Source organism: Crocodylus siamensis, chromosome 6 (genome assembly GCF_052110815.1).
Source record: "Crocodylus siamensis isolate JL-2025a chromosome 6, ASM5211081v1, whole genome shotgun sequence".
NCBI lineage: Eukaryota > Metazoa > Chordata > Crocodylia > Crocodylidae > Crocodylus > Crocodylus siamensis.
Window position 1 is genome coordinate 6,529,542 of NC_143400.1, and position 13,212 is coordinate 6,542,753.

The 13,212-nt window shown below is 61.6% G+C and overlaps 1 protein-coding gene across 3 annotated transcripts in view; it reads left to right on the top strand.

Annotated features, from left to right (window-relative positions):
• The window catches only part of LRP1 (LDL receptor related protein 1), a 78,719-nt gene that overhangs the window by 22,863 nt on the left and 42,644 nt on the right, over positions 1-13,212 (top strand). For all 3 annotated transcript variants that reach the window (XM_090055880.1, XM_090055881.1, XM_090055882.1), the window contains 4 exons: positions 11,047-11,209; positions 11,815-12,037; positions 12,317-12,506; positions 12,906-13,049. In XM_090055880.1, coding sequence (XP_089912006.1) covers positions 11,047-11,209; positions 11,815-12,037; positions 12,317-12,506; positions 12,906-13,049 — 720 coding nt within the window. The remainder of the gene's footprint in view (positions 1-11,046; positions 11,210-11,814; positions 12,038-12,316; positions 12,507-12,905; positions 13,050-13,212) is intronic.

Consider the following 13,212-nt stretch of genomic DNA (forward strand, 5'->3'; position numbering starts at 1 on the left):
GTGTTGCCCAACACTAGCTGGACCCTCAGCTTCCCCCATGTGGCCCCAGAGCCCTCTGGGTTCAGGCTTGGTCCACGTGGACCCAGTTGCCCAGCAGACCCTCCACTGCCAACTCTCTCCCCGTCCCCTCGCAGCTGGGCCAGTCCCTGGGAGACTGTTCCCCCACCCAAGCCGGCTGGGACGTATGGCTTGCTGCCCATGATTTGCTGTGCCTGCTGGGTGGTGTAGCCCCCTGGCCACATCCTCAGCCCCTCAGCTGCACAGAGAAGGTCCCCAGCTCTTACCTGGCGCTCTTCCTGTTATCCCCGCTTAGGGGTGGGAAAACTTAGGCATGGGGGGAGGGGAGCTTGTCTGGGCTCCCCATGGGCCCTGGCCGAGGGCTCTGTGCTCTCAGTTGCCCCACGTCCCCTGGTGGTGGGGACGGCACTGGGTTGGCCATGGGGAGCCAAGTCCTGGTCTGACGCCCCACGTGATGCAGCACCAAGCACCCATAGGTGAGACGAGCAGCCCTGGGAGGTGCATCGTGAACCACAAGGCTGCTCTGGTCCCCGAACCGCTGATGTCCTGGTTTCCTGCACCCGCATGGGAGGCTTTGAGCGGCTGCCGGACTCTCGCCCGTCACCCGCACCCAGCGCGGGGGGTGCATTAGAGAAGCAGACAGTCTGGCCTCCCCATGGGTCTGGAAACTCAATTAGCAGGTCCTTTTGGTGGCATTTACCCTCGGGGCAAGAGCCAGCCTACTGTGGTGCCAGCCGCTAATGTGGTTTGCATTAGCCTGGATGGGAAATCCCAGTGCCGAAGGGCTGAGGTTGCCCAACCTCCGGCTGCCCCTGGTATGTCTGGAATGAGGAGACATCTGGGTCTGGCTCTCCGGCAGGAAGATGAGCCTTGCTGGCCTCTGGGTCCGGCTGGGCACTAGAGCCCAGGGTCCTGGAGGCAGAGAATTGCTCGGGTGGGTTCCCCCTGGCTGCAGCCCCCCATCTTGGTCCCCGCCGCTCTTCCTGGAGCATCTTCCCTCCCTGTCTCTCCTGGGACGAACTGAGGCGCTCTGGGATGGACAGATGGATAGGGACACAGCCCTGCCAGGGCAGCAGGAAGGCGATGCCCAGCTGTGCCCTCAGCTGCTCTGTGGAAGCCCTCACTGGGGGTGGGGCTGAGGCTGTCCCCGTCTGTGCCCTGTGCACGGCTTGAGCCCTGCAACCTGCTCCTCCCAGGGGCGGATGGAGAGCTCGGGCTCTTGGGGCAGTGGGTCCCTTTTCGGCTGGATGCCTGGGTTCTTCCTCCACCTCTGCTGTCAGCTGTCTGGGGGCAGATGCCCTTGGCTCACGCTGGCGCTGCCTATCTCTCCCAATGCCCCGGCACCTGGCTGAGGGCAGCACGCAGGGGGACGTTGGCATCGTTCAGGCTTCTCTCGGACTGGAGGTCACTGCCAGCCCCATCTCCAGCCCCTTTTACAGTCTGGCCAGTCTTACCCAGATTTCTCAGGGCAGCTCTCAGCTCCCCGAGAGCTGGTGGAGGAGGGGGTGGTGGGGCAGGTTTCCCAAATCCTGCCCCTGGGGCTGTTCATAACAACTGCCACATGATGCTGGAAGATGGGGGGGGGGGGTGTCCAGACTGAATAGAAGGGGCCCACAAAGCTCCAGAGGGGAGTCATGGGTGGGGGGTAGAAGGTGAAGGGGGGGGGGGTCGCAGCTCCAGAAATGGACTTGAGAGCACTGATTTTTTTTTTTTTTTTTTCCTCCCTGGCAGCCTGGATCCCAGGCAGGAGAAGCTATTTTTTTCCCTCCCCCTTTCCTCCTCTCGTGTATGTGCAAGTTCCAGTTCTGTTTCTAATCAGGGCCCAGCCTGGCAGGAGTCGAATGTCTGCTTGAGCTCAAGGACAGAAAGGAGGGCGGGAGCCGCCTTCCCGCAGCGCGTGTGTGGCTGTGTCCCGGTGGGGACCAGGCCCCACTGCTTGGCCCTGGTAGCCTGGGAATGGGACAGGGCACAGGGGCTGAACCCTGCAGGATTGCTTTGGCATGTGGGGACCAGCTTCCCTGCCGTACTCTGCTACTGGCTGCCTGCTTGGCCTTGGGCACGTCCTTGGGAGCCTTGGGCACGTCCTTAGGAGCCTGAGCCTCTTGGTTCTTGCATGGGGTGGGGAGCATGGCGCAGACTCCAGGTTGCACAGAGGCCAGATAAGCCCCTTCAGTTGAAGCTGACGGAGCATCGTTCCTTTTCCCCGCCCTGGGGGTGGATATTTCCAAAGTAGCCTACGGGATTTAGGTACCTGCTTCCTATCCTGTCAGGACCCTAACTCCCACCAGCTGCCCAGTCAAGACCCCAGCCTGATTTCTCCCAAGCCCTAGCCGCGTGGCGGGGGCTCTGTGCGGTGGCAGTCAGCTGGGAGCGGGAGCCACTGCCTGCAGAGGCCTGGGGACCGCAGGGAGCTGGGACCTGACGTTAGAGCTGCTGGGGACTGGGCCAACCCTGGGTCCGTCATGCCCAGTCTCCTGTGTCACCCGGAGCTGGCTGTGGCTGGGGGGAGCCCACAAAACAGGCCCCGCGGCTGTACAGGTGCAGAGCTGCATGGCATTGCACTGTGCAGCGGCCAGCTCTGCGCTGCTTTTTGCTGGTGCTGGAGGGGGAGCAAGCACTCCCCCTCCAGCCCCAGGACCCCCTGTGCCTTCCCTGCCATCCTGCTCCTGTCCGTGCCTAGTTGAGCCCCCCTCTTGCGCCTGCACGTGGGGCTAATCCCTAAGCCCCTGGGTGCCGCAGCGCGGCTCAGCCGGGCTCCCGCTGGCACGTGCTCCCTCCACAATGTGCCCGTTTGTTCAGGGCCGGGGCTGCCAGGGGCTTTGCAGTGCCCGGGAACAAGCTGCTCCCGGGTTTTTGTGTCGCTTGGCTTATCCGCAGTTTGGGAGAGTAGCTAATCCTGGGCACCCTCTGCCTGCCAGCGCCCCCCCCGCCCCCGGGCTCCCTGTCACTTCCCAGTTGGGGTTATAGACGTTCTGCGCGGGTCTAAAACTGGGCAGCTTGAATGATGGGGCCTGGGGCAGGGCCGCCTCGGTCCTGGTCCGACCCCTGTCCCCAGTAATGGCCTGGGGGGTATTTGAGGGGCTCAGGTTCATGGACCTGGGGGACAAGCTGGAGGCCTCTGCAGTGAGAACAGGGTTGGAAAGATGTGCGAGAAACAGCCTCTCCTGGCACCGATGCATTGGCAGCACCTGAAGTTAAATCCCCAGCTCCCAGAGTCACATGATGAGCGAGAACCTCCATTTCTCGGGTTTGGAGGGGAAGCCAGGGCCACGTGACTGGCCTGTCCAGCTGGGGCCATTGTCAAACCAGTCTCCTGATTTTATTTTATTTTATTTTTTTAATTATGTATTTATTTATTGTTTTCTCCTCTCCCCAGTGCCCGCCACCTCCTTCTTTTAAATTTTGCAGCCTGGCTCCCGGCTTGCGCAGAGCTGGGCTTGGCAAAAGCCCCGTGTGTCCCAGCGACCGTGGCTCTCGCCCTGGCCCGCCGTCGTCGCTTGGCCCCGGGGTTTTGTTTTGCTCTTTAAGTCGATCGAATTTAAAGAGGCTTCCAAAGAATTTTCCACCGAGAAAGGAGGTCGGGGGGTATCAGCAAATCTGTAGCCACAGTAACCAGCCGGGGGAGAGCGCCGGGGCCTGGTTTTCAGAGGGGCCCGTTGTTGGCTCTGCGGGCCGGCTTCCAGGCTGGGGTGGGGGAAGAGCTGCCAAAATTCTCCCTTTCCCCCCCGCCTCTGTGGGCTGTTTTGCTTTCTGTTTAAAACGCCCAGTCCCCCCAGTGCTGGCGGCGGGGGGGACAGACCCTCAGGACATCTGATCTGCCTTTAAACCCGGGCAATCTGGGCATTATTAAAATACCTTCCTAGGCTGCATCTCTTGAAATGAGCCTGTCCCGCAGGGCACATCTTCTGCTTCATCCCCGTCGCAACTAATAGCCCGTCCCAGTGCCAAGAAGCAGGAGCGCTGGAGGGCTCTGGCCCAATTGATTTCAGAGGGACATTGGCCGAAGGGCTGCCTGCACTTTGCGTGGAAAGCGGAGGCTTTTCCTGGCTGCCAAAAATACATCCCTCCCAGCCCCCAGAGACTCCTGCACCCTTCTGCGTTCAGGGCAGACGGGTGCAGAATTACAGCCGTGGCCTCCGCTCCCCGCCGCGGCTCTCCCAGCCCTGCAGCTGGTTTGGTAACAGATCTCGCCCCCCGAACCTGTCCCCTGAGCACAGAGGGAGCGGCTGGGTCGTGCCAGCAGTGCCCCTGAGAAGGGCAGAGGAAGCCGGTGCTCCGTGCCATGGCCTTGAGGGGTCATGCTTTGAGACCGACAGAGCGAGTCCTCCGTCCCACGAGCCCCGTGGGACAGTCATTGTGTGGCCATGTAATGGAAGGTGAAGGGGATGAGATGGAGAGGGATGCAGTTGACTCTTGAGCCCTCGGTGCCTGCGGGACGTGGGGTTGTTGGAGGGGGGCTGTGACAGGCTCGACGCTTCCAGCGAAGCCTCGATCCCTCTGCCCAGCTCCCGGGGAGGCTCCTGGGTCAAGGAGGGTGAGATGCCTGCGGGTTGTGCCTAACGAAGTAGGCCATGCCAGCAGAGAGCCTGGCTTGCTGAGATGCAGCGATGTCCTTAGCAGCTGCAAAGCATTCAGGAGTGGGGGGGCCTGATCTCCATGGCCCATTTGCCCCCCCAGCCACCCCAGAGCCCTGCTGCAGTGCCTGAGCTGCTGCACCCACATGCCACGGAGAAGTGGGGGACCCGCGGACCTCAGGGCAAGTGGCCAGGAGGAAAGGAGGGTTGCACTTCTCCATGCCCTGGCTGTAGCACGCGGCCTCCCTTGGCTGGCTGGGGGCCAGCTGTCACAGCCTGGGTATCCGGCACAGATTAAGGGCTTCTTTTTAATCGTGTAAAGCAGGAAGTGAGAGAGCCTGGGGCGAGCTTCCCCAGATCGCTGCCAGGAACCCACGGGCACCGGTGGGGGTGCAGGCTTGCCAGGCCCCCTTTTGGAGATCCCTGTGGGCCCGGACCGAACCCCTCTAAAAACGCCAAGAGCTGGTCCTGCAATGCCCCCCCCGCCCCAGCCACTGTTTCATGTAGGGCAAGCGCCAATTCCAGGTGGCTAAAAATAAGTCCTTGGCTCTGCTTCGTGCTCGTGTGGGAGGGAAGGAGGTTAGCTCCCTCCCCAGCATGTCCTGTGTGCCCGTCTGTGTCCCTGGGGCTGGCATTCCCCACCCCCACCTTTGCCGATCCTTCCCTCCTCGGCCCCCTCCGAAGAGTAAGGTCTTTGCTCCATCGTGCCGCCCCCCCCCCCCCGCCTGGCAGTGCCAAGTGGGTGCCTCATTCGGGAGGTGGGGACGGTAATTATGGCCTCCTTGATTGCAATGGGAGCTGAAGCCGTAGCCTGGCCCTTGCCCACCTCAGACGCCGTGGCGGTGAGGCTGGGCCCTGCGGTGGGCGGAGGGAAGGACGAGAGGCTTCCCTTGCATGTCACAGGCCATGTCCGAGCTGTCAGAAACCCCCATGTTCCCCCAACCCATAGGATTTAGGCACCTCTGAATTTCCTTGGCAAAAACCCTGCACCATTGTCCGCTGTCCCCGGGCTGAGGGACATGCGGGTGGGGAGTCTGGCAGCCCCTGGCCCTTGTGTCCGAGGGGAACAACCTTGTCCCCGTGCCTGGTTTAGGAGCTGGCTCGGACACAGCTTGGTGTGACCGCCAGCGCCCTTGGCTCTGGGGCCAAAAAAAGGGGGTTGTGTCTGTGGGGTTCGTCCTGGCTGATGCTCCTATCCTCTCTGAGCAAGGAGCACGGGGGAGCTTGCACGATAACACGTTACGTGGGCTGTTGGCACCCCACTGCCGGAGCCCAGAGGTCTGTGCAGGACTCTCCCCCCTCCAGGCCGTGTCACCCTCGCCTGGCCCGCAAGCATGGACATCCGGAGAGCAGCCTGCCGTGCCGCGTGTGCACTTGCACATGTGTGCAGTACACGCGAGGAGGCCGGAAGGCAGCTCGGGGCCATCCCAGCCTCGCGGGCTGGCTGCCGGCCACCCTGTTCCACCCAGCCGGCGATTCCAGAGCACGCTCTTTGCGCTTGCAAAGCCGTGGTGCAAAGCCCCCCGGATGCAAAAACATGATTTCCCCTCCGTGTTGTTCTGGGTTCATCTATTCTCGAGAGCCTCTGTGGGCTTTGCAAACCTGTGCTGCACCCCCCCAATGCCGCCTTTTGGAAATCTGGGCCCGTGAGCAATGTTTGCCCCATTTATCCGTGCATTAGTGTCTTCCTTCACCCCGTGGCCTCTCCGCCAGCCCCGCCTTGTATGATAGTCCAAGGACTGAGCCCCCTCCCTGCAGGCAGCCCAGAGAAAGGGGCCGTTGGGTGGGAATTAGAGCCACTCGATGGAGGCGCTTGCGCCTGGCAGAAGGGCAGGCCGCCCTGCGGGGCCGGAGCGTGTCTCCCGCGTGTCCCGCTAACATACTTGTGAATGAAGGAATATTGCACCCGGGAGCAATGTTTACCCACGGAGCAGTTTTTTTGCTGCTACAGAGCCCGTCTTGTTCTCTTTGGGGAGCGCGAGAGCGCAACGGGGGGGGGAGGCGAGCGGCTTTGGATGATGGCATGAGGCAGACGCATCCGAAGGATCCTGCCTCAAGGCGGGCTACGTCCTGCGTGCCCCTGGGGATCGCATTCCTAGCGAGCTCGCGGAGGCGGGGCAAGCCACCAGCACGCTTGCTTGCCAGCGCTGCCGGGCTGTCTGGAAACCGCTGTCCCACCTCCCCTCTCCTCGGCCCAGGCCTGCGTCCCACCCTGCCCTGCAACCGGTACCCAGAGCCCCTCGGCCGCGCCAGCCCCTCGCAGTCCCAACCCCGCCGCCCCATGCCAGCGTCATGCGGCTCCTGGCAAGTTCAAGGCCCCTCAAATAACAGGCCTGGGTTTGGAAGGACCAGCTTACGCTGGGCCAGGGCCTCCAGCAGCTTATTTTGGGGGGCTCAGCTGGGCATCGGCTTCCATGTGCTGACCTGTTGCAGCAGTGTGTGGGGGCGAATCCCTCGCCATTGCTTAACTTCATCAGAGCCATGGTTTTACCTCGGGGGGGTGGCAAGGACCCCTTTACCCATGTCTCTCCACTGCAGAAAATTTGGGCAGTTGGAACAATTCCAGCTGAATAGCGCAGCGAAAGGAGCCCGGGTCTGTCACCAACATGTGGTCCCGGGGCTGTTCACAGCTCGGGGTGAGGGCTTGTGCACACGCGTGTGCATTGCTTTGCTGCAAGGACTTGGGCTGAAAGGAACTGTTAGAGCAGCAATTCTCAACCAGGGGAGCTGTGAGGTCCTTTGATGGGGGGAGCACGGGGTCCTGGGTTTGCCCCGGAGCAGAAATCCTCTGTGAGTGCCCATTGCCCTTCGCGTTGGGGCGTAGTGCCGCTTTTCAATGATGCAGTCCCAGGGGCAGCTGGTCCAATGCACTTCATGATAAATTTGATGAGATACTACCAGTCTCTCCCAGGACAGTGTGCACGGATGTCCGCGCTTTGTCCAGGACAAAATGGCTTCTCCCAGGAGAAAGTCCATGTCCATTTGTAGCCTGAGGTGTGCAAACAGCTATGGGCAATCACAAGACGAACCCGGAGGTTTCACATAGGAGTCACTGGCATCAAAGCTGTCTGCCCAGGCGTGGGCTGGCCGAGGTCCCTGCAGTGGCTGAGTTGCTCTAGTGTTTGTCCATAGTTAAATAACGAGTGAAAGCGAAGTGCTGGCATTTTCTAGGGGACCCTCCAGTCCATTGAGGGGGCATAGAAAGATGGAGATTTGCTGTGTTGGATCATCTGGTCTGGACTCCTGCAGAGGCGGTGGGTCCCCCCAGGCTCTGTCAGCGGAGCTGTCTCTTGCTCTGGTCCAAACATCTCCCGGGGCTGCTCATGTTGGGTTTACTTGGTGTGGCGGGTCCCCAGATCAAGGGCTGCGGGTGTTAGGGCCACGAGTCAGAGAGGTGGGGCTGGAAGGGAGCTCCGGAGGTCACATCCAGTCCGGCCCCTGAGGCAGGATCAGCCCTGTCCAAAGCAACCCAGACAAACCCATTGCCCAACCTCGTAGCAAAACTACCACCCACCCTGACGTGCCACCAGACATCGCACCCGAACGCACAGAAACATCCTGCTGCTGTTAATATATGCTCAAGACATCCCAGGCAGAGGCCATGCCTCTGCCGCAGAGCTAGATAACGCCCCCGTCCGTACCAGTCTGAAACTCCTTGTTGACCCCAATGGAGCATCAGTCTGAGCTCAGGACCCTCCGGGTTTAACTCCCAGCAGGAGCATTGGCACAGCCCAGTCCCCACCCCAGCCTGGGCTGCAGCCAACACCCGGTGCTTCTGAGGAAGGCCTAAAAACCCATGACACGTGGCTGTGTGATGGGGGGACTCCCTTCCAGCGGATCCCAGAAGCCAGGGAAATTCCTAAAGTAGAGCAAAGGCATCGCTATGCCCAGATCATCCCTGAGCAGTGGCTGTGCATCCTCTCCCTGGCACCTCCAGGGAAGGGATGTCCGCACCTCCTGGGGCATCTCGTTTGCTGCCTCCCTGCCCTGACAGCAAAGAGGATTTTCCTGGTCTTTGTGTGTCTGTGTCCAGGATTGACCCGGCGTCCCCGGAACAGGGCTGACTCAGGCTGCATGGTCCCTGTGAAATGCTCTTGTGGGTGCGGGGGCTGGAGAAACCACAGGACCATGCTCAGAGATGTGTAAATACAGTCAGAAAGCAGCCAGTGCCCCAGAGGTCACGGGAACACTGAGTCAGGACGATTGAGCAACGCAGCCGAGGGGACACAATAAGCCAGGGAGATTTGGCTGAGATGTCTCTTCCTGATGTGATGGAGTCTGTGGCTCAGAGCAGGCCCGCCCTGCTCCAGAGGCTTGCACCACTCGACCAGCTGCCCGGCTCCACCCCAGAAGTGGCTGCAGTCCAATGTATCTGTGCTGTCTCCGACGCGCTCAGGGGAGGGTCTCTCAGGTGCTCCATCTAAGGCAGGAGTGTTGCAAGCCTTGTCTCAGGTCACGTGGCCCAGGTCTGAGCTGGCCAGTGTCTGTCCTGACCTCTGCCCCGGCCAGCTGTCTTGTCCACCCCCTGGCATTGAGCAACGTGGCTCTTGCTCAACACTGTCCGTGCATGCGTGTTGCTTGCCAGGGGCATGCTTTGGAGGGGCGTAAAAATTTCAACATCCCCCTTGAATCTATGTACGTGGCTGGCAGGAGGCGGCCGGTCATGGTCCACGTGTGCTGCCCTCCTGACTCAGCTGGGCTCAGCTCTTCTCCTTGCCCGTATGCCCACCTTTGGCAGGCACACCATACCCATAGCAGAGGGGGTAGCAGGCCCATAATGAGCAGGGCAGGGGCCACTTAATTAAGTGACGTGTATCCAGGACTCCCAATGCGTTTCCTAGTGGGGTCTGGAGCCCTGGGGCTTAGCTGCGTAGCTGAAGTGCTCTCGGGGCCCTGGGGCTCTTCTGGCTTCCCCAGGCCCCACGTCCAGGCTGGACCTGCTGCTTTGGCCTCCGTGGAGCTTGGAGAAGAGACTTCCCCATGTCCATTCTGACCCGCTCGCATGGCTTTAACAGCCCGTGGGGTTGGGAGAGTCGGGAGGGGGTGGGAGGCCGGCTGAGGCTCCCCAGGGAAGTATGTTCCAGTGTTTTGCGGTCTGCTCAGCTTCCTCCTCCCTGGTGAGCACGAGGGGTTAAAAATAGGTTCTTGCTATAACCCAGCCGGGAGGAAATCTGGGCTTAGCCGAGGCTGCGGGGAAGGAGCCGAAAATAATAATAGTGCTAATAAGCCCCCAGCCCCCACCCCCCAATCCCCGGATCCCTGCACAAAGGAACAGCTCGGAAAACAAAAGCCTTTGAGGAGCCTAATGCATTCCAGCTGTGACAACACAGCCCTGGCGCTGTGGCTCCGCCGCCCGGCCCAGCTCGAGGGCCAGCGTAGGGGTGTGCTCTGCACCCCGGGTTGGACCTGGACCCTTCCTGGGCTTGCTGCATGGGGCCCCTGGCTGAGCTCCGCGGTGGGGCGGGCACAAAGCAGGAGAGACCGACTGCTCCGGGGTGGGGGGGTGATGGAGGCTGGAGAGGAGAGGGGTCTTGCCCAAGGTCAGCAAGTCTATCGGTGGCAGAGTTGGGAGGAGTCCCCAGGGCTGTGAAGGCCCAAAGGGCGCCTGTCTTGCCCTGTTCCATGCATGTCACTGGGCGCGGGCAGCGTACGGCCCCTCTCGAGCTGCGACAGATGGGGAAGGGAGAGGAGGACCCATCCCAGGCCCCCACAACAGCCTCCCCTGCCAGGGAGAGCTGTATCTTGGGCTTTGAGCGTTCAGGGGTGAAGCCTGCTGCTGCACGACTTACTCTTGGCTTCCCTGGGGCTAGAGGGGCTTGCGGCCCCCTCGCCCCCCAGTCCCAGGGTGGGAAACACCCTCCCATCCCAGCCGGCACCAGGGCATCGTCCTTCATCCCAGGACTTCGGGAGCTGAGGCCTGAAACCCTGGTGCAGGGGGAAGTGCTGGGTGCGGCACCCTGGGCTCTTGCAGGTGGTGGGGGGCAGATTTGGGGGGCATTGGAAATATCTGTCTGTCTTGTGACCTGTGTCATGGGCCTCGCCACAAGGCCCATCTCGCTCCTCACCACATGCTGGTCCCATGACTCTGACCCACGTTTCACCAAAGTGGGGTTGTGCGTGCATATGTGTGTGTGTGCACATGTCCCCTTCTGTGCATCTGCTGTCAGGAGTTGATGGAGCTTAGCCTTGGCACTACGAGGGTGTGCTGGGGTCCAGGGTCAGGCCACATCTAGGGAGTAGAGTCCTTCCCCCAGTTGGTGTCAGGCCCCCCTTCCTTGCTCCCTGCCCACAGCAGCTCTCCTGGACCCACACTTCTCTGAGCCAGGGTGAAAGGGGTGCCATGGAGGGCAGGGCCATATGCTGGGGAGGCATCGATAGCAGCTGAGACCTCGCCAAGCTCGTGCCATTGCCCCCTTCCCCCTCTAACGCCCCCCACCCCCGTGCCCCCACACAGACGTGGAGCAGATGGCGATCGATTGGCTCACGGGGAACTTCTACTTCGTGGATGACATCGACGACCGGATCTTCGTGTGCAACAAGAATGGGGACACGTGTGTCACGCTGCTTGACCTGGAGCTGTACAACCCCAAGGGCATTGTGCTGGACCCCACCATGGGGTAAGTGCTGTGGTGGGGCGGGGGGCAGGAGAAGCTCCTGGCTGCCTGTGGCCAGCTGGATTGCAAGCAGGAGGCGTGAGGAACTGGCCCAGCTGGGCTCCAGTCATGGCAGCAGCAGGTGGAGTTGCCCAGGGCTGCACTGAGCCAGCCTCAGCTGGGAACTGCTGTCTGCAGAGCCAGCTGCCCACCTGCCCTGGGCTGGTGACCCCGTTGCAGCCAGGCCAAGCAGCGACAGCTGACAGCCGGCAGAAAGAGCCGCATGACCATGTGCAAATGCACGCCTGGCTGCGCATGTTCACAGTGTGCATGTGTTGCAAGAGTAGTCTGCCCAGAGCTGTGTGGGCAGTGTGGGAGGCTGTGTGTGAGCATCTGTGTGTGAGCACAAGCCCTGGCGTGCATGTGCGTGTGAGAGCCCCAGCCCCCATGCTCGGGCATGCAAGCACGAGTCCATGAGCCTAAGCACGTGAGTCCATGTGTGAGCAGGAGCCTGTGTTGCTGGGCATGCGTGCCTCCATGCACGTGTGTTGGTGCGGGTGTGCCAGTGTGAGCACGGCTGTTGCGGTGTTCTCACCCCCGCTTCCTCCTCCCCGCCCATTGCCCTGCAGGAAAGTCTTCTTCACGGACTACGGGCAGATCCCCAAGGTGGAGCGCTGCGACATGGATGGGCAGAACCGCACCAAGCTGGTGGACAGCAAGATCGTCTTCCCCCACGGCATCGCGCTGGACCTGGTCAGCCGGCTTGTCTACTGGGCTGATGCCTACCTGGACTACATTGAGGTGGTGGACTATGAGGGCAAGAACCGGCACACCATCATCCAGGGCATCTTGGTGAGTGGGACCAAGGTGGACGGGGCGCCTGAGTCCCAGTGCGCTTGGTGCTGTACATGCCAACAGCGCTCATGTCTGTCTTGGGGCTGATCTGGATGCAGGACTTGGGGCTTGCATGTGCCCCTGATGCCCCCCCGGCTCCATCCCCACTTCTCCATGCCAGGCTTTCACAAGGAGGGTGCGAGGGCAGAGCAGGGGGCAGTGACTCTCATGGCCTCCCTAATGCTAACCAGTGGGGTGGAGCATGGGGGGCATGTCTAATCCCATCATCCCCGACAGATCGAACACCTCTATGGCCTGACAGTCTTCGAGAACTACCTCTATGCCACCAACTCGGACAACGCCAACACCCAGCAGAAGACCAGTGTCATCCGGGTGAACCGCTTCAACAGCACCGACTACCATGTGATCACACGTGTGGACAGGGGCGGTGCCCTGCACATCTACCACCAGCGCCGCCAGCCCACGGGTAGGTCCCCAGGGGGTGGAGGACACCCGCAGACTCACCTTGGTGGGGAGGGGCTCAGACCAGGGCGCAACGCCCCTGTCCTGGTTTGCACTGGTGGGAGGCATCCTTGGAGGCTCCTTCGGCCAGGTCAGGGGTCCCTGCTGTCCCCTTCCTCCAGGCTAAGACCCCCAGTGGAGTGCTGTACTGGGCAAAATGTTTCTCCTGCCCCCAGGAGCTCTGAGAGTGGTGGAGTCACCGGGTTGTGACCTCTGTGGTTGGCTCTGCTGTGACCCCAGCCCCACCCTCCCCGCACCCTCCTGAGTGCTCCGAGCACAGTGGAGGGGACCTGTCTGCCCACCCCTCGCCCCGGCTTGCTGAGGGGGGCGCGAGCACTGACCCCAGGGCTTGTCTGTCTACCAGTGCGGAGCCACGCCTGTGAGTCCGACCAGTTTGGCAAGCCGGGGGGCTGCTCTGACATCTGCCTGCTGGGCAACAGCCACAAGACACGGACATGCCGCTGCCGCTCTGGCTTCAGCCTGGGCAGCGATGGGAAATCCTGCAAGAGTGAGTGGGGCCAGGGGCAGCGCATGGACCCGGTGCCACCCTGTGGCTTGGGGCCTGCCTGGGGGCAGGGTGCGGGGGGGAAGCATCACAGGCTGGGAGAGCAGATCGTGAGTCACCAGCTGTTGCTTCACTTCCCCTGTCTCATGCTGGCTGTGGTCAGCAC